At 39.3% G+C, this 19,116-nt stretch overlaps 2 protein-coding genes across 4 annotated transcripts; both read left to right on the forward strand.

The window, feature by feature from the left end:
- Window positions 1-420: 420 nt before the first annotated feature.
- Window positions 421-10,168, forward strand: VDAC1 (voltage dependent anion channel 1; the record flags this gene model as incomplete). 3 transcript variants are annotated; one of them, XM_082006411.1, is made up of 8 exons in its annotated part: window positions 421-1,311; window positions 1,885-1,934; window positions 2,744-2,896; window positions 2,987-3,039; window positions 5,352-5,579; window positions 8,613-8,763; window positions 9,139-9,196; window positions 10,077-10,168. In XM_082006411.1, exons 1-8 carry the CDS (start codon window positions 1,245-1,247, stop codon window positions 10,166-10,168), a joined length of 852 nt encoding a protein of 283 aa, XP_081862537.1. In that variant the 5' UTR covers window positions 421-1,244. The 3 variants fall into 3 exon arrangements, with proteins under 3 accessions (XP_081862537.1, XP_081862538.1, XP_081862539.1); XM_082006412.1 differs by lacking the exon at window positions 8,613-8,763 and having other exon boundaries at window positions 5,352-5,577; XM_082006413.1 differs by lacking the exon at window positions 5,352-5,579.
- A 2,107-nt stretch (window positions 10,169-12,275) lies between these two features.
- On the forward strand, window positions 12,276-17,640 carry LOC309409796 (keratinocyte-associated transmembrane protein 2; the record flags this gene model as incomplete). The annotated part of the gene is made up of 3 exons (XM_082006015.1): window positions 12,276-12,375; window positions 15,121-15,719; window positions 17,509-17,640. The coding sequence occupies 3 exons, from the start codon at window positions 12,276-12,278 to the stop codon at window positions 17,638-17,640; spliced, it is 831 nt and encodes a 276-aa protein (XP_081862141.1).
- Window positions 17,641-19,116: the final 1,476 nt, after the last annotated feature.

Genomic DNA, 19,116 nt, shown 5'->3' on the forward strand with positions numbered 1-19,116 from the left:
TTTTCTGCTAACGTGGAATAGTCTGGAGTGAGGATTGGCAGGTGATTCTTTTAAGCTTTTGCACGCTTGTGTAATAAACTGCTTATTACTTTTGCATAACCGAAAAGTTTGGGAATATGGAATTTTAGTGCAACATATGGTATTGAGAGGACCAGCTTTATAAGTATGATTTATCTCCTTTGCTTTTTTAAAATTATGAAAACTTGTCTATATAAGACAGAAGGTATACAGCATTTCAGATTGACTTTGCTTCCCTAGAAGAAATTGCTGTACTTGGATAAGAAAGGAGATTTGGCTGGTTTGTTCCACTCGGGATCATATTTTCTCCTCCGTATACGATGAGACAGTTTTCTCAGTGGCTGAGAAAATGGGATGCATTCGTACCTCTTGCAGGAGGCCACTGAACTGAGAATGGTCAGATGTGAACGCGAGGACCTGCACGGCGATGTGGGCATCTCTGCCCAGCAAAGCATGATGGAGGATGCTGCCCCCGGACCGTCGGGCTGGTTCCTCGCGCCAGCCTTTGCAGAGAGCTCTAGTCTGCACTGGGCTGCTGCAGCGGGGTTGTGGCTACCCTCCGGACTGCCTGGCGTCCCAGCGTGGCATCCCTTCAGCCTTAATTTTTCTCAGCAAGCTCATTTTTTTCCCGGTTGATGAATAGGAAAACACTTAGAGGTCAATGTCTAAGGAGACATCTTAAGCCATTGGCAGCAGTGGCAAAGGCAAAGAAAACTGAAGCAAAAGAAGGACCGTTCGTCGATTTTTGCCAACATAAATGTTACCCATTTGCTGCTCTGAACTGGGGGGGAGAGATGCTCCCAGCGCTAGGTGCTTGTCCTGGTTAGCTGACTTGAGGCCCTAATGCTTTGCATCAGAACGCATAGGTCCATGGCAAGAAACGGTTTTTAAAAAAGTAGTTGTTAATTCATGCAGTTATACTGATAAGAGAACGACAGACAGTTTCGTGGCTTTTTTTTTTTTTAATAGATATTTGTTCTGCAACCTGGTTCTCATCCTTGGTGGCAAATACATGGTAATTGCTTCTGCTGGCTAATGAGCAAAATCAAATCACACAACTTCCTATAGCTACTTTCTTCAGGCTGTATTTAATTGCTAGGTGGTGCATAGAAAATAAAACTGGCTGAAATGGGCTTAAATTTTGTGTTGCATAAATGAACTAAGTAAGTTTCTGAACACTGTAAATTCCCTTTTGTTTATTGTTGTGGTTTTTTTCTCCCCAGAAAATGGCTGTTCCACCTGCTTACGCTGATCTGGGCAAATCCGCCAGAGATGTTTTCACCAAAGGATATGGTAAATAAAGCCAAAATAAATTTGCTCTTCCACTGTCTACCTGATTCCTGAAACTGTTAGGATTTTATTACTTTTCCCTGATAAATATTGCAGTAATTTCCATTAGAATCCAGGGTGTTTTCTATCATGGCTTCACACTGCCCTTGCTGTCTGGAAAGGGAGGGTAATTTACTTTTCTTTCGACAAAAATCTTCCTGTTCCCCATAGGACTGTTGTCTGTTCTGAAAGAAAATTGTGTGTTGTATGTTGATTATTTCCTTGTATCATGAATAGAATCATTGAAGTCAGTAGTTTGCTTATGAGCAACATGCTGCTCAGTATGAATAAAGACATTGTTACATAATTTAGTCCAAATTATATTGCTGAGGTCAGTAGGATTAATCAGTCAAGTGCTATCTGAAGTGAGTACGAGCTGCATAATCTGCTTCATAAAAACACATGGTTTGATAACTGTACCCTTGGTTTATTTTTTCAATAGTTCACAGGCAATTTAGAAGGGAGTTTTAAGAAATAAATCAGAAATGCTTTTTAAATAAACATATGTATAATTCATATTTTTTATTCATCTTCTAGGTTTTGGGTTAATAAAACTCGATTTGAAAACAAAATCTGAAAATGGACTGGTGAGTTTGGAAACACATTGAAATCCAAAACATTGCAATGTTCTTGTGTTTACCGAATATTTCTTTTTAAAAGTAAATATGTAGCCCTTACTCTCTCCTTACCATTTTTCAGGTATATTACAACCTTGCAAGTTACTTTGCATTTACAATTTTTCTATAATATACAGGACTGTGCACAAATTAGAGTAGAAGATACGGTGAAGGGCTCCTTTGCAACCACGACAATTGCCTACTATAAAAACCATGTTGCTTTTTGCGGCCATGGCCGTGGCCTGTGCTGGGGAAGTGTCAGTGCCTCCCTCTTGCTTTACTGGATTGAACAAGCAGAAATATGCTGGTTTCTAAACGTGCTGCACGCTCTGTTTCTTAGCAGTCGCTAAACAAGTATAGTTGCAATATAACTGCGTATTGGAGCTAATATTTCAAATATCTGTAGGAAGCATTTGCAGACTTGCATGCTGATTCACAGATAACCTTGTACAGACCAGCGCCTTGTTCTGTGTTATGCTGCTGGTAAGAGTTACCCGTTACCCATGTTCCTGTCCCGTGTCCACTCTCTTAGCGTGCAATGCTTTTTCTCCCTGACACTGAAATATTTTTGTGCAGCAGGAGTGTATTTGCTATATATTTGCTAGTATTAATGACTAGGAAACGTGTTCTTAAATCTTCTGAGAACTCTGCAGTATTGAGTAATATCCCAAATTATAATGATGAAGATGTTCAACAAGTATAAGTATTTCCCTGCATGTATATTTGCAAATATATATATATATAAAAAATGTATATATGTAATTTTTTTTTCCTTTTAGGAATTTACAAGCTCAGGTTCAGCAAACTCGGAAACGAGCAAAGTTAGTGGTAGTTTGGAAACAAAATACAAATGGGTGGAATACGGATTGATGTTCACAGAGAAGTGGAACACCGACAATACACTAGGCACTGAGATTACTCTTGAAGATCAGGTAATTTTTGTCTCAAAAGATGCAATTTGCAAATTCACTTATGTCAATCTGTAATTATAAATCCAATCAGTGAATTTCTTTTCTGTTCAGCTTGCACGTGGCCTGAAGCTGACCTTTGACTCCTCCTTCTCTCCTAACACTGGGTAAGAAGTGAGTAAGCTTAAGTGACAAAAAAAGGCATTTTTTATTTTAGTTTTCCAGAATACTGTTTTGCTTCTTTGCTCCTGCTGTCCTAAGATGCCGAGACAGTTAATAATCAGCCTGTGTGTGATGAAATCATGTACATCTGATTTAAATCTTAGTATTAACAATCCCATTTTAATCCTAAGATATAGCAAGCAAACTTTTACATACAATAACTTGAAAATTTTAGTCAGAATTAGCGTGGAAAGAAAAGGTTTGATTTGCACTCCTATTGCATATTTCTGGTCATGTCAGAGGATGACCTACTGTCTGAATAAGAGCGCCAGACAAGTCAGCTTTAATGCAAAGCTTAACAGGCTCCAGGAGCCAGTTGGCCATGGCTCTAATGGGTCGACCCAGTAATTGGGTTCTTCTCCCAAGCTGAATTTATCATCTGAATTCTTGCTGGCCACAGCATGCCTTGCTGGTGGATGAATATTTCTGACACAGCGACTGGATGCACGTTTTATGTGGGCCAGAGGGATTAAGCAACAGCTGTAGGTCTAGATGCTGGTTTATTTTTTACTCCTGATTATCTTTTTACAAGCAGTGCTGCCAGGGAGTCAAAATACTCTGCACATCAGCTTCCCAGAGCAGCACGCTGCACTGCAGGCTGCTGGGGTTATAGTCCCAGTGGAGGTTTCACCCTGTCTTAGATTTAGTGTTCTGCATTATCAACTGCTTCCAGTCCACTCCTAATTCTAGATTAGCTAGATATTTTTGTATTTGTTAATCAGAATAATCTCTGGTGTTTGTTGGTAATTATTTCTTAACTGGTAGGATTCTTAAAGAAGTAAAAAAGAAAAAAACTTGCCTGAGAATGACAAGTTACAGCCTATTTCTTAGGCACTTAAGAGACATTGTAGTATCTGGGTTATAACAATTGCCTTGTGGAAGGACTATTATAATTTGAATAAATGGAGTGAGACTCGGTCCTGGTGTGGCCTGGTTTAGGTTGACAGGGCTGCATCACGTCTGAGTATGAGACGCCTTCTCCCTCTTCCTTACTACTTACTGGTGAGTCTTTCAACAGGGGAAAGTCATTTTTAGGAGCGCTCTATGTTAGCTTGCCGCTAACTTCCAGTTGACATTGGTGGGAAGGGTACCGCTGAGTTTTACAGAAGTTGCAGACAAGCTTATGCTGAGTGCTTTTGTCATTCCTGCTCTTTATTTATGATTTTGCAAAACACAAGAAATTCCCAATAATAAATTCATTATTAATAAATAACAAATATATTAGTAATATTAATGTTACTATAACCACAAATATAAACATTAATATTAATACAAATAATAATACCAATGTATTAATATTTTAATAATCAATCTTTACGTGGGTCTGATACAGCATTTGAAACAGTTCTTGGAGACTGTTTTTGCTAGCTGAAGTGAAAGGTTGATTTGAAATATCAAATAAGCCTGACTTTTCCAGAAGGATTTCAGTAAAAGATTTGGTCAAAGACAGAAGACACTTGTAAGGTAAAAAGAGAAGAAAAAAATCTTAAAGCTGAATATATTAGATGTAACCCTCTTGCCTTGTAAGGTCTGCACCCTTGATGTAGACGAACCTAAGGACACACAAAAAAACACGGTCTGGCCAGTAGTATAAAAAGAAACAAGTAACTCGGGAAAGTTTATTTCTGCGTTAACCTGTCTAATGGCTGTAACCGTGAAACTGCATAAAGTATCCCAAGGAGAACACAGGGTGTCAGAGCCACAGAAGCAGCCTACTTCCTTGGCAGCAGAGACTTTCCCTCAGGAAGCTGGAGACAAAGTAGTGATTTCTTGACTTCTGTCACAGTAAATGAAATTACCCAGTTCACTAGGATTGTCTAAAAATTGTTTGGGATGGGCCAACTACTGTTGGCTTTCTGTGGCAAACCTGTAAACTGCCACATTTTCCATTTTCCATGGTGCAGTTTCCATTCCCTCCCTGCACCTACCAAACTTCCCAAAACATCAGAGTAGTTGGAGGTGAGGATTTGTTTTTGTCACTGCCCATGTGGCTTATTGTGCTGCCGTTTTTCAGAACACAGCCCAGAAGCGCTTAGTGGGGCGTCACACCGCGTTCTATTGCTCGATTGCAAACAATTCACTGTACCTGAATTTTGCAAATATGGATGGTAAGAAGGCCACATATCATGTGGCTCTCCAGGTGTGTATACTGCATCTTCAAGAACTATTACACTGAGTTAAAATAACTGATTTGATTGAATTCCTAGCTACGAGCGTACCTTTTCAACGATACGAGATTCTTTCTTTTCTTTTTTAGGAAAAAGAGCGCTAAAGTTAAGACAGGGTACAAAAGGGAACACATCAACATTGGCTGTGACATGGATTTTGATATTGCTGGTCCTTCAATACGTGGAGCCCTGGTGGTTGGCTATGAGGGGTGGCTGGCAGGCTACCAAATGACTTTTGAGACAACAAAGTCTAGAGTAACCCAGAGCAACTTTGCTGTTGGCTATAAGACTGATGAATTCCAGCTTCATACTAACGTGTAAGTATTGGCAGACAAGCATTAAACAGGAATTTGAAAGGATTCTGCTGCTTACTAGAACAACGAAAGGGATGGACTTTCAGCCGCAGTGAAAGAAGGAATGGTGGATTTGGAATTAATTCTTCATTTAAGATGGCAAGCTGCATTTTTTTTTTTTAGCTGCATTAACTTTTCTTTGAATTACGTGGATGAGGGAGCGCATGGTGGAAGAAATGGGAACTCACAGGGCACCCAAGCATCCAGTGTCCCATCTTTCTAACAGATAAGGGTTATTAGAATCTATTAGCGGAGTGATAAAGCCAGTGGGTTATAAAAATATTCTTTGTGAAAGTTGAAATAAAAGCAGTACCTTTCTATTGCACATGTCAGAATCAAACAAAATGGTGGTTTGATCTGTGGATGAAAGAATTAATCAGAGGATGAACAAGAACAGGCAAAAGGAAATGAATGGAACAGATATGGACTGGTTTTGTTTTAGTACTGGAAGGGATATGATGTAAAAGTTTGTTTTAGTATTGTAACTCCCAATAATCTATTTACACAAGCATTTGTCCTTTCTGAATGCATGAACAGTGGGAAAGCAGGACCAAATTCCATGAAAACCGTAATTTCTCTGTCTCATGTTCCTCTTAAAAAAGCAATTTATGCCTTTGGGGAAGACAATTTTTTAAGATTAGGCAATCCCTAACCCATTCCCCCAGCCCCCCCTTTCCCATTCCCTTGGGTAATTGGATATTTTGAATGTAGCAGAGCTATTGCAGGCTTGTTCCCATGTGGGGGCCGAACAGTTGTTTGGCTGCTGCTTCAAAGGCTTTCTGTTCTGTTTCATGCTGTTCTGCACAGATCCGGTTTAGGAAGCTCACGCTGCCTTACAGAACAGTTGAACCTTCACAGCCCAGACAGTATGCCTGAAGGATTGCCAAAGCACAAAAGCGTGGGCAGAAAACAGAACAATACGAGGGGTCCCCCTCCACTCAGGAGTTAGGAGCTATTCCTTCAAGCACAGCGACTTTCAACTTTGTCATACTGTAGCAGTTCAAAACATTGTATTATTGGCTTTTGCTGTCAAGTGCTGTAATTATTATTACTCTTATTTAAAGCAGCAGCATAAAATAACTTTATAACAGCAGCAGGGGCTCAGATCTTACTGTACTGTTTCTTAGATTCCTGAGGGTCTGTTTCTTAGGTTGCTGTTACTCTACGTCAATGATAAATCTTTTCAGGAGGATGCCTAGTTTGTTTAATATTCATACTCTACCAATTGCCAGGCAAAACCATAGATGTGCAATATGAATAGGAATCTTATTTATTGATATTAAGAGATAGTACAGTATTTGACATGATTCATCTTTGAAACGTGCCAGAGTCTTTATATAACCCCAGGAACAGCTGTGTGAGGAACTCCCATCACTAGCCCGCTCAGTGGGTATATTTAGACAGTTCAGTGTTTCACAGGGATGCTGGGGCAGAGCCGATGATTTAACTAGGTGGGGCTTGAAGCATCTTTTGTTCTTGGCACTACACAGACCAGCTGGGGACTTCAGCAAGGTACTTTCCTTAATGGTGCCTTAATATATTAGTTTTCATAAGGGGATAATGTTTTTTTTTTTATCTACATCTGAAAAGTGCTGTTATTACTATTAGAATTAAAAGGAGGTTTGACTTTTTAATTATTTTTAATAATAAATAATAACTAAAGGGAGGTAGGGCTGGATAATTTCTAGTTTTAAATATGACTTTCCTCGTTTTTTAAGCATAGCTCAGACCGCCCCCCCCTAATGTTGCAGGTCAAGACAGAGCTGTGTGGGAACCTTGCACAAAAGCTGCCTGTATAACCAGCTCTCCTCAGTCCTTTTTAACCCCTCCTTTTCTTGAGAGCCAAGCACATGCAGTTATATGTGAGCTTCAGTCTTATCTGAAGTAAGTATTGCAGTGTTTTTCTGGAAGAATTGCTCTAACAGTTTAAAAGGCTGCTGCTATTGCTTGAACTTTTAAATAGGCTTATCACTACTGTTTGTGCAACTGCTATGAACTACGGAACATCAGGCCAAAGGGGTAAAAGTGGAGAAATTCTGAATCTGCCCCTATGTTTAAGGTTTGGAATACTCTCATAATTGGAACCAGATTATGTCATAGTTTAGAAATAACCAGAAGTATTTTATCTGCAGAGGTCTTCCTGTGGTTTAAAGACAGTTTTGTGCAATATGTTTGCATCCTTTTTTAAGAAAATGGAGCGAAAACGGAAGTTCACATGTTCACTGGTTTACAAGGAGTGCAAGGCGTTTAAGTCTTTTGCTCTTGTTTTTACGATCTGCATGCTCTAACGTGTTGCATTGTATTTACCACACTTTATTCCCTGTGTGACACTGGCATCAGTTGTAATCGGCAGTTGTGCTACTCGGTAGCGGTGCTGGAAGGCTGTCATCATTCAGCTGTTGGCCAGTGCTCTCTGCAAAGTAAAATTAGTTTCATTTTAGTTTCTAGTAGAGAGACATCTATAGAAACGATGTACCATAAGGACTATTGCAAATGGTATTGATGTGCAAAGCCGATAGACTTGGACGTTAAATCGGCATCTTCGCTTCTGATACAGTTCATCTGTGTCTGGTGAAAGCAAGCTGATGAGGCAGTGTCAGGATGACTGCTCAGGCGTGGTGGTTGGGCACTAGGGAGATGTATGGCTGGGCAAATAATTATTTCAGAGTTATGCAGAGAAGAATAAATCTCTTTAGTACAAAGACTCCCATCTAGAGAGAAGGGAAAATGGGAAGCTGTCATCATTAGTCTATTTTCGATAGTTTGTCATGGCTTTTTTTCAGTTTTGTTAAGTTGTTTGTTGAAATATAGTAACCATCAATGCATTTAAGCATTTAAAAATGACTTCATAATCAATTTGGCCTAATGTCTCTATCTTAGTTGTTACAGGGATATTAAATGAGGTATGAGTGAATGTTCTGCAAATACAGATCTTGCTGGAAAAAAAAAAATTGTTTTGAGGTGCAGTTGAAAACTAGACTAATGCATTTCTTCCAGGAATGATGGAACGGAATTTGGCGGCTCCATTTACCAGAAGGTGAATGATAAACTGGAAACTGCCGTGAATCTTGCTTGGACAGCTGGTAATAGCAACACCCGCTTTGGAATAGCAGCCAAGTATCAGATTGACCCAGATGCCTCTTTTTCTGTGAGTGCTATGTATGTACATTTATAAGCATTTGAAAATAGGCTCTCGTAATGGAAATGTGAAGCAACCTTTACATGAGTAAAGTACGGTTTTGATGCAGTTCTGTGATGTGTACTTGGCACATCTATTTGTCTTGTTTTTGGCAGCATGAGAGCACAACTATTGGATTTTCCCCAAAAGTGACAGACAATGTTTTATCGTATTACTGGACGCTGTTTTGAGATTTTAATTCTGAGGCCTTTTATTTTTTTTTTGGTTTGTTATTTAAAATATTAAGTTGTTTATCTGCTTAAAAGGTGTTACTTAATTTTCATGTAGGAAGGACTCTGTACAAAGATACCAAATGATTTACATACAGTATTTTTTCCCTTTAAGGCTAAAGTGAACAACTCCAGTCTGATCGGATTAGGATACACTCAGACTTTAAAGCCAGGTAAGTCTATGCAGAAGAAATTATTATTACTATGCAGACATCAGTAAGTGTTATTTTAGTCTGGAAATATGTTTTGTGACAAAATGTGAATTGTTTTGTAACACTGCTGTTCTGCTTGGCAACCCAGTGATGAACTTTTCCAGGGACTGCTCTCTTAATTTTGGATGACTCGCAAGCAGGATTATTAGAGACCACCATCCACTGACCAGTCAGATACTCTTTTATGTTGATATAAAATATATCTACAATTAGGTGTTTCACAGATAAGTAAATGCGTTTTAAGTACTTTCAAAGGCTTCCTATTAGTGAGTTTACTTTGCTTGAAAATGTGACTGTCTCAAGGTCCCCTGGTCCAGGAAGAGGACAATCTTACTGCTCTGAAATTGGTTTTAATGTAGTCTAATAAATGTGCTGCCAGAATACGAAGCAGATTGACATGAGATACTACAGTGTATATATATACATATGAGATATTACAGATATTACAGTAGACAGGGCTTGGGCATTTTCATACCTAGATTTTAAAGTGGTTTAGAAAGGTGGGTATGTATCAAGGTCCCAATTTTTCATAATACTGGACTCATAAAATTAAATTAATCAGTAGATCAGCAGCAGTGAACTGACTCAGAGCTTCAATTACTTGGAGTGATAAAAAGCAGAATCTATCACTGTGGTTTATTATAACTTTCATAACTCAGAAAGATTCCTTTTCTGCAAATTGTTTTAAAATGCCCAGTCCTTACAAGGCTAGCCATCAAATTACGTTAGCCAAGCTACCCAGTAAATTAAAGCAGTAACCCAGATGCTGCACGTACTGAACATAAAGCTCATTCCAAGTTTTAACAGTTGGTCTTTTATCTCACTTTTCTCTGTTTCGCAGGTATCAAACTGACATTGTCAGCTTTGTTGGATGGCAAGAATGTCAACGCAGGTGGTCACAAACTTGGTCTAGGATTGGAATTTGAAGCATAGAGTGATTCTACAATCGCAAATTTGAAAATACAGCATAGCTACCTTCAGAATATAGTGTACCTTTCAATGTTTTATGTCTGGGGTGCAAGTATTGCTAAGTATCAGTCCTGCTAGTCCTGGTTAAAGACAGCTAAGCTTTAAAAATGATGTTGTTAAAGAAATGGAGACAAAAGCATAAAAAAAAAAATCCTAATTCCAGGCTTTTTTTTTTTTTTTGAATGCTATTGCCCATCACATCTGTCAGCTGCCACATGATAGGAAGTAGGAAGGTATTGTTTACCTTTATTGACGTATTGACTGCATAAGGAATATGTTAATGTGGTATAAAACCTGAGATGTTAAGAATCGCAGACCACTACATTGTACTGTTAATGTAAAATGTTCCAACACTTAAGGTTTCTGTTCACAATAGAATGTGCAAACTTGTCTGAAAAAGGGATTTTTAAAAAAACATTTTTTTTAGATAGGCGTTTCATGAATGGTTTGTCTTTTTTGGCTCTCTTACACCTACAGCTGTCTCCAGAATGCTTTAGATTGTCCACCTTGTGTAAGTCCGTTGCGGAGGAGGTTTGATGTGACTCAGCCAATACTACCTGTCCTGTGCTGTGGTTCCTTTCCCTTGCACTGACTGGAAAGCTTGTAAGACAGGGCCATAATCAGGGAAGAGTCTTTGTAACTGCAATCACATAGTTGCATCACTAAATTTAAAATGGACTTTTGTTTTATTACCACTTTTTTTTAGCAACTAAATGGGTACATTTTTAGAGAGTCTTCCATTTTGTGTGGAACTAGACCCCAAAATGCTGTACTTGACACTACTAAAAATGGATAAAAACCCCAAACCCGACTTGAATAAAATATTGAAATGTCATGTTTTACTTTTGCCTTTTTATGAATTGTGAAAATAATTTCATATTAATTCTTGGCTCCAGAAGCAGACTGGCAACGTCTTAGTGTACCACACAAACACAAAAATACTTAGTAGATTTAAGTTCTAGACATGGCGGTGTACTTAGTGCTCACCAGGCTCTAGCAGCTGCACATATGCATGTGTTTAGCTCATGGACAAGACAAGACAACGCGACTTGTTTCTCTCTCTTTCATTGCAGAAGTCACAAAGTTGAATTACCTTCCTATAAACAAATAGGTGCGAGCAATGAAGAGTTAAGTTATCAGCTGGGATAAACTTCAGTGGCCTTTCATTAAAACTTTGTGTTTTTTCATATGTAAGCAGTCGACGTGGGTGGTGTGCAGATGGCAAGCGGCTGTGCGTACGGGAGGCTGTGCCTGATGAGGCAACGGAGTTACAACATTCTCCGGGATGGGTAGATCCGCCTCAGCGACAGCTCAGAAATTGTGCAATGCTGGCTGTCCTCCCTCTTACCACAGGCTATTCCCGAGTATTTCCTAGTATGCCTTATCTCAAATATTTAACCTAACACTCCTGGGAGAAGTGGTCTCTTTCAGATGCGCAACCAGCTCGCAGTACCACGGCCAATGCTCAAAATTAATGGCTGTTCCTGTATGCAGAACGCTCAGCGTCCCCATAAACCTTTGGGCTCCTCGCTCCTGGTTTTCTTGTGCTCAAGGCATCTGTGTTTTGGTTTTTTTTCCTCCCGTTATCAGCTTCAAGGCCTCTCTCAGAGCTTGGAATGCCTCACTTGGGGCGAGAACAGGAAAGCATTTTTCCATAAATCTAATTGCAAAAAGCCATTCCACGAGTGCTACAGCACAAAGGCCAGTCACGCATGAGGACGCCACTGAACAGCTTCCCGGGGCAGTGGCTTTGCACGGAGGGCCCAACCCCTAACATCAACCTCCGTCTGAAGGAAGCAGAAGGAAAACCCCTATTTCCTGTCAGGGGGCCGCTCTCCCAGGCCCCGCCAGCGGCCGCCCGGCTGCGCCTCCGGGCAGCCCCGGCCCCCGCCGCTCTCCCCTCAGCCGCTGCGCGGCGCCCTCCCGCTTTCCCGCCCAGGCGCAGGCGCGACCGCTTCACCGGCGGCGCGCGGGGTTTCCGCCCGTCCGCGCAGGCGCCGTGCCCGCGCCCCGCCCGCGCGGCGCCGGGGGGGCGGTGCCATCGCCACGTCGGTGGAGGGTGCCCGGGAAGATGGCGGCCGCCGGCGAGAGGGGCCGCACGGCGGGCTGTGCTCTCTGCCTCCTGCTGCTCTGCGCCTGGGCCCTGGCGGCTCGCGCCCAGGACGCCTCCGGTGAGCACGGCGGGGAGCAGGCTGGGGCGGGCTGGGGGGCTGGGGGGCTGCGCGGCCGCTCCGCCGGTTTTTCGCCGGACTCGTCTTCAGCGCTTGCGGGCCTAAAGGTCTCTGCGGCCGGCGAGGTTTTCTAATTGTTCTAGTCGGGTGCCTGGTTTTAGCACACCCCCCCCCCCCCCCCCCCCCCCGAAAATGAGCTTATGTTATTCCGCAAGTTGACTCCTAGTTAAGTCAATTTTATTTCTGCCTCTCCTTCAGCAACCAAGTGCTAATAAGAAATAAATATTTGGAGTGCGGCGAGTTTCTGTTTGTTTTAGATGAGGTATGGGTTGAGGCAGTGGAGAGAAGGGGAATTCTTGGAGGAAATGGAGGTGTTTTGAGCTGGCAGCGTCTTTCTTGTTTGTCAGTCAGTATGCCCGAACCAGCTCTGTTTGTGTTGCTGAATGTGTAGGCAGTAATGAAGGAAGAGGTTCAGGATGTGTGACGGAAACCTGTAGGAAACCAAGAGTTTTTAACTTCAAAAATCATAGAACAACTTCCTTTCTAAAAAGTAAGTTTTCCTGGAAGTGAATTTTGACCCCGACAGATGTTTTTATGTACAGTGTTTACTAAGAGGACTGTGTTGCTAGTTCTGTCACCGTGATTGAACATTAATATCTATTTCTGAAGCTGAGGCATCTCTAGAGTCCAGATACCACGTCTAACATCATCTGACAGTGTTGTGTAACTGTAAACAGTGCAACCAATAATAGTGCCAAATAGTTTTGGGTAGATACCATAAATCAATTGTGGTGTAGTTGCTAAACTTGCTACTCCTATCAAAACAAAAAATAACTTCTTTTAGGAATAATAGGAAATTATTCTTTCTCATTCTGAAGCTGCAGCATTAGCTGGTGAGAGTCCCTTGCATTTAAGCATCCTTTTAAACCTTTCATGTTAAAATTTTTGAGTTTAAGAATAAATTTAAGTGTAAGGGTACACACAGTGTAGTTCTATATGAAAAATATGCTTATTTCCAGCAATTTGGCTGTTACTCTCTCATACTTTTTGTCTATTTGGTAAGGGTAGAAGTAAGGTTTACCTACCTCACTGATAACATGCCAGTTAGCTATAAATATAAAATTATCTAGCAGCTGCCTTTTCTCATGTTTATCTCCATGTATGCAATTAGCTGGCTTGACTCCTGTGGGTAGATAAGAATTCCCTAAACTTGCCCTGTACAAGAACTGAGCAAGTTAATGTTGATGTGGTAATTCAGGCTAGTAGTTTCTTCAACAGCAACAAGTGTGTTAAATGTAAAGTGGCTGACTTCGAACTTCAGCAGAGAGGGACCATAATGTTGAGTTCATATGGGATTAGTTGAGTCTTCTCTGTTTTGCAGTTGGTTAAAGAGTAATTCGTACTGGAAGAGTGTACCATGTAAACAAGGCGAAGTCTGTTGTAACTGATCCTCTGTAAATATACATGTTTCATGAATAACATGATTCACTGTCCTGTATATAATATTTTACTTATGAGTAATGTGACATGAGCAGTTGGTTGAATGCTTCGTTTCTAGAATCTGTAACTTTCCAGTGAACCAGAGAGCTCCTTGGGAGCGCTTAATGAAAGTATTGTTACTTTTGTAAAATAAAAAAAAAATAGTTTGGCATGCTAAAATACAGGGCAAGTATGGTTCCACTATTTAAATTAACGATGTGTACTGAAAGCCTAAAATGTGTTCTTCTTTTTTAAGGTGCCTCCTGATTTGAATCTGGAAGCGACGTGCTGTAGACATGAATAGTTCGCTTTGCTATTTTTTTTTAGGATTAAAAAAGCATTGGCTATTTATAAACTCCCTCTGCATCTTTTTTTACCTTCCTTTGGATAGAGAAGGAGGGATGATGGGCCCTGCATGTGGTTTTAATGCTCACCTTTTTTACATAGTTCTGCAAAGCCATCCTAGCTTTGGAGAGATTATGAATTTGCCCAAGGGTGCACTGTTATGTAGCACTGTTGCTGACTGACTTCATTATAATAATTTGCTGCCGACAAAAGGCTTTCCTACAGGAGCATGTGCAGTGAGATTGTCCTTTCTTCAGCTTTTTAAGCTTCAGGTTTTTTAAGCTGTGGTATTTTCATTTGAGTTAATATAAGGTTGGAAATTGTTCTTCCTGTCTGCAAATTCAATAAAAGTTAGTACCAGGGAAGAGATGCTAGGACCTTTTGTCCTGATTGAAGGAGACATCGCAGTGTGTTCTCATTTTTTGTTGGTAAAATATGCAGTGGCGAAAGATTAAAAAAATTTAAATTCAAGAAAAGCTTTACTGAGAACTTCTTTCTCTGTAGACCTCAGCAAATTTTGTGGAAGAAAGAGTTTGATAATGGAGAAAATACTAATCACGTACAATTCTACAAGACATTGTAAATCCATAGGTGGAGGGATGATGTGTCCGAAGTTCTAAGTCTGGAAATATGCATGCTAAATTTTTCAGGGACACTTCGATGTACTAATCTAGAAAGCAAGTGCTTCCAAGCTTTAATTTCTGTCCCACTCAAGACTTCTCTTTTGAAATTGCCAAGGTACAGGAGTGTGTTTTTCTGCGTGTGAATTCTAATAAGTTTGCAGTGTGAAATATGCCCTGTTCACCATATGGTTTCTTGTCTATAAAGTAAATGCCTTGCAATAATTTTCATTTATAGCTGAAGTATCATGGCCGTTAGTGCCTTGTGCTTAATACTGATTGTTTCTCATCCTTTTCTCAGATTCTGTGAAAATGGAGATACTTCAGAAAAATATTTCTTCTAAAAGTGAGAATGAAACGCTAAGTAGGTCTCAAAATTTGACAGACAGCTTGCAGAGTATAACCCCAACAAAAAAAGAAGCAAGACCAACAGCTAAAACCAATTCTGTGACCGCAGTAAAACCATCTACAGCAAAAGGTGATTCTCCGCCATATCTTCTGCCTCATGTGGTGACTGCTAGTCCTGTATCTCAAATGGATGTTGATGCTTCTGAAGATACTAAAATTGAGGAAGAAGATCTTCTAACAGATTTGAAAGACACACTAAATAGTTCACCACCCATCATAAAAGAAACTATGGATTCAGATGGAGGAGATGACTATGGTCCTTATGAAATGACATCGAATTCCAGATACAGCCCAGACCTAGAGATGCCAGAAGATGATGACTCTGACACCATTAGTAATTACAATGAGGAGATCAAGACCCTGGATGAGAAGATAAAAGATGTTTCTGTCACAGGGTTAGAAGAAGAAGACGACAGCCATTTCTTTTTTCATCTGGTTGTAGTGGCCTTCTTAGTAGCTGTTATTTATGTCACCTATCACAATAAGAGGAAGGTAGGTGTGCTGTGAAAGGTTGAGAGAAACAGCTTTTGTGTTTAAAATGAAGTTGTGTTGCTTGTACGCTTTCTTAATAAGAGCAACTTGGCTTTTTGGAGAATTAAATCATTGACCACTTAGTCTTTTTGTGATACTAATATGCAGATCATTACTGTCATTTTTATCTGCACAGTGAAAATGAACTTGAATCAAACATTTCAGATTAGAAAATTAATTAATTGATAGCATCCATAATCAATCATTTCAGTAATGGACACTGGCAGTTTACAACATGAGTTCTATAAATGAGACCTGAGCCAAGTCAAGTGAAGGTGATTAATTAACTAATTTTGTTCCTGCGTAGGATTATAAACAGCAAATTAAGGAAGTCTTAATCCCAAATGGCTTGGGAATGTTCTTGTTATAACTGTGATAATCCTTGTAATAAGTATTCACTTCAAGGTGGCCTTTATATCCTAGATCTTCTGAGGGCTTAACTACAAACTTTTAGGAAATGTTTAACACTTTCCAGTTTTACATAGAGAAGCCCAAAGTTAGTGTTTTCAGGTAACTGTTTCATCAGTGCAAATTAATTCTCTGTATCTTAAAGGCAGCCTGATTAGTGTTATTTTCTATGCTACCAATATATTTTAAAATTCACGCCAGTCCAGCCAGACCCAGCACAGATGCATGCATAAATTTACAATTAAATCATAGGTTAGTTTTTATATATGTGGTAAATTTAAGGTTTATCCTTGTAAAGAACACTGATTTGGTTGAGGATTTGGGGAACTCTAAAAGACTCAGTCTGAAAAAAACAGCTAAAAAATCCCCCAAAACTTCTGCTTTACAGTGGAACGTGCATTGCTCAGTCTTTATAGGGGAAGAGTTGAACACTGTGTTACATCTGAAAATTTAACTTTGAGGGAAGTTCAAGTAAGTGATAAAAAATGCCTTGTCTTTGCTACTTAAGTGAGAGAATGCTTGTAACCCAAATGCAGTTCATTTGGGTAATTGAAAAGCTATCTGTTAATATTACTTTTTAGCACTTAGAAATAATTTTGGGAACAGAAAGTCCACTAGTACTTTAAGTACATAGATAGTGCCATGTATTTCGGTGAGACAGCAGTCAAGTTGATTTAGGTTCTCCTTTTTCTTTCCCTGTGCCCACTTACACCATACCATTTCCCCTTTTGCCAGTATAGTTGCCCTGTGTGGTAAAGTGGATTCTTAGATGATGTCAGTAAGAAACAAGGCTAAACAGGGTGAAGGTAATAGACATTTAAAAATCTGATCACTTGAGTGCTTTGATTTATCATACAGACTCTTTAACTGCTCTGCTGATATTGCTGAAGGGGGCACTGAGCTGTAATGCAGAAACAGTTTATCAAATTACACCATTGCTGCTTCAGTTGCCTTTGTTTCAGCACCAGCAATACAATTACTTTTAACAAGGGTGAAATGCAAGAATAGGTAAGAGGAATAAACTGACAAATGTCACCATTTGGGAATAGATTAATAACCCGTATATGCGGTACTTCTGAAACTACATACATTACCTTTACTGAAAGAGTTATGGGTTGAATGCTGTATTTTTACCAAACTGCAGCTGAGGTTGCCAGTAAAGTGACTCGATGGCAAGGATGGTGTGGAAATGGCTGACTGCTAGTGCCGTGCTTTATAGCAGCAGTAATGCCATTGCCAGGATCAAGGCATAGAACTGTGGATCAATAGAACTGTTATGCTGTCTGTCAAAACCAAAATGTTTCCCTGTCACGTTTTGTAAGTTGGCTGCTTTTTCTTTCAGATCTTCTTATTGGTGCAGAGCCGAAGATGGAGGGATGGCCTGTGCTCTAGGACAGTAGAATATCATCGTTTAGATCAAAATGTTAATGAAGCAATGCCTTCCCTGAAGATAACTAATGACTACATATTTTGAAAGCACTGTGCTTTGAGTTTGCTGAACTTACCACTCTTTGCCTGCCTAGTTGTGTAATGATATTCAGGTATTCTAAATATGCTGCTTGTACTGAAATGAGATGTACTCTCTTTGACCTGGATGTTTGTGAGATTAAATCTCATGCAAGATCAAGGGCATGATACATCTGTTTGCTACTTTGGTCAGGTTTTATATCAACTATAAAGGTACAGAGCTTAATAATTAGTTCTCTTTCCATTCATTAAGCATCATCCTTTCTGTCTGGAGCAGTCGTAATAGTGATAATACAAAAAATAAGCATAAAATATTTTAGGTCTAATAAAATAATGACTTTGGCATCAGTAAATCAAATTAATGTTCTCTTTGCTAATCACTTATATGGCTCATAAATCCCACTATATTGCAAACTTGAAATATAATTACTTTTTTCTATGCTTAAATCCCGATGCTGCAAATCTTTCATCTTGTGGTTTTTTTTTTGTTCTGTTTTCTTGTTGCATAACTTGATCCTGTTTTAGGCAGAATAGCTAGCATGGCAATTTCATAATTTCTGTGTGTGTTCATGCAGTAAAAAAATTAAAAATAATTATGTAGAAACCATTTTATTTCAGAGGTTATATACCATATATTTCTTTAAAATGTTCAAGATCTTTGTGAAGGTATGCAGCTTCTTGACTGTCCAGTTTTTAACTCTAATGGTATTTATGACTATTTCATTACCTGTGTAATTAATGAATGGAAAATAAGCCTCTTTGAATAATCTTACTAAATATAGGTAGTTAAAAAGCTTTCAATCCATTGAAGCTTCCTGTTGAATTTTAAGACAGTTGGGAAGCAGTTACGTAGTTTGCTATGTTATAAATGGGAGAGGCCTGAGAATGTAAGAATAATTTAGTTTGTTGTTATTCTGACCCAGGTAACAGGCAGGTGAAAGTGATGGTGTGTGGGGCTGCCAATCTGTGGACAGCGCACTCTAATTTTTGACAAACATTTATGCATTAATGTAAATCAAGTTACTGGTACATTTAGGTTTTTTTACCTTGTCTTTTGTACTTTATTTATGTTTTCATGAGTTGTAAAATATAAAATCTTGGTTTTCTGTACATTCTGTTTGTGATTTAGTTTTCAAACTGATAAATATGTAAATAATGGTGGATCAGAACCCCATAATTAATGACTTGGTATTCAAGTAGTTATGTAACATTTTGAAAATCGACTTTACAGCTGTTGGCATGAGGAATCTGAAGGCATGATACTATCGTACGAATGAAATGCTAAAAGTTCTAAATCCTACTGTTAAAAGCATTCTTTTCAGAACCACAAGAAGTAAAGCACAAACAAAATATCCCAAAACTCTTTTCTTGCAGTAATTTTTATCGTATTTGGATTTGTATCACTTAATATTTTGAATAACATTTTTAAAATAAATTACAATAATAAGCTTGTGGTTTTTATCTTAACTGTTTCACTGCTTTT

This window comes from Phaethon aethereus (genome assembly GCF_964289735.1).
Source record: "Phaethon aethereus genome assembly, chromosome: 14".
NCBI lineage: Eukaryota > Metazoa > Chordata > Aves > Phaethontiformes > Phaethontidae > Phaethon > Phaethon aethereus.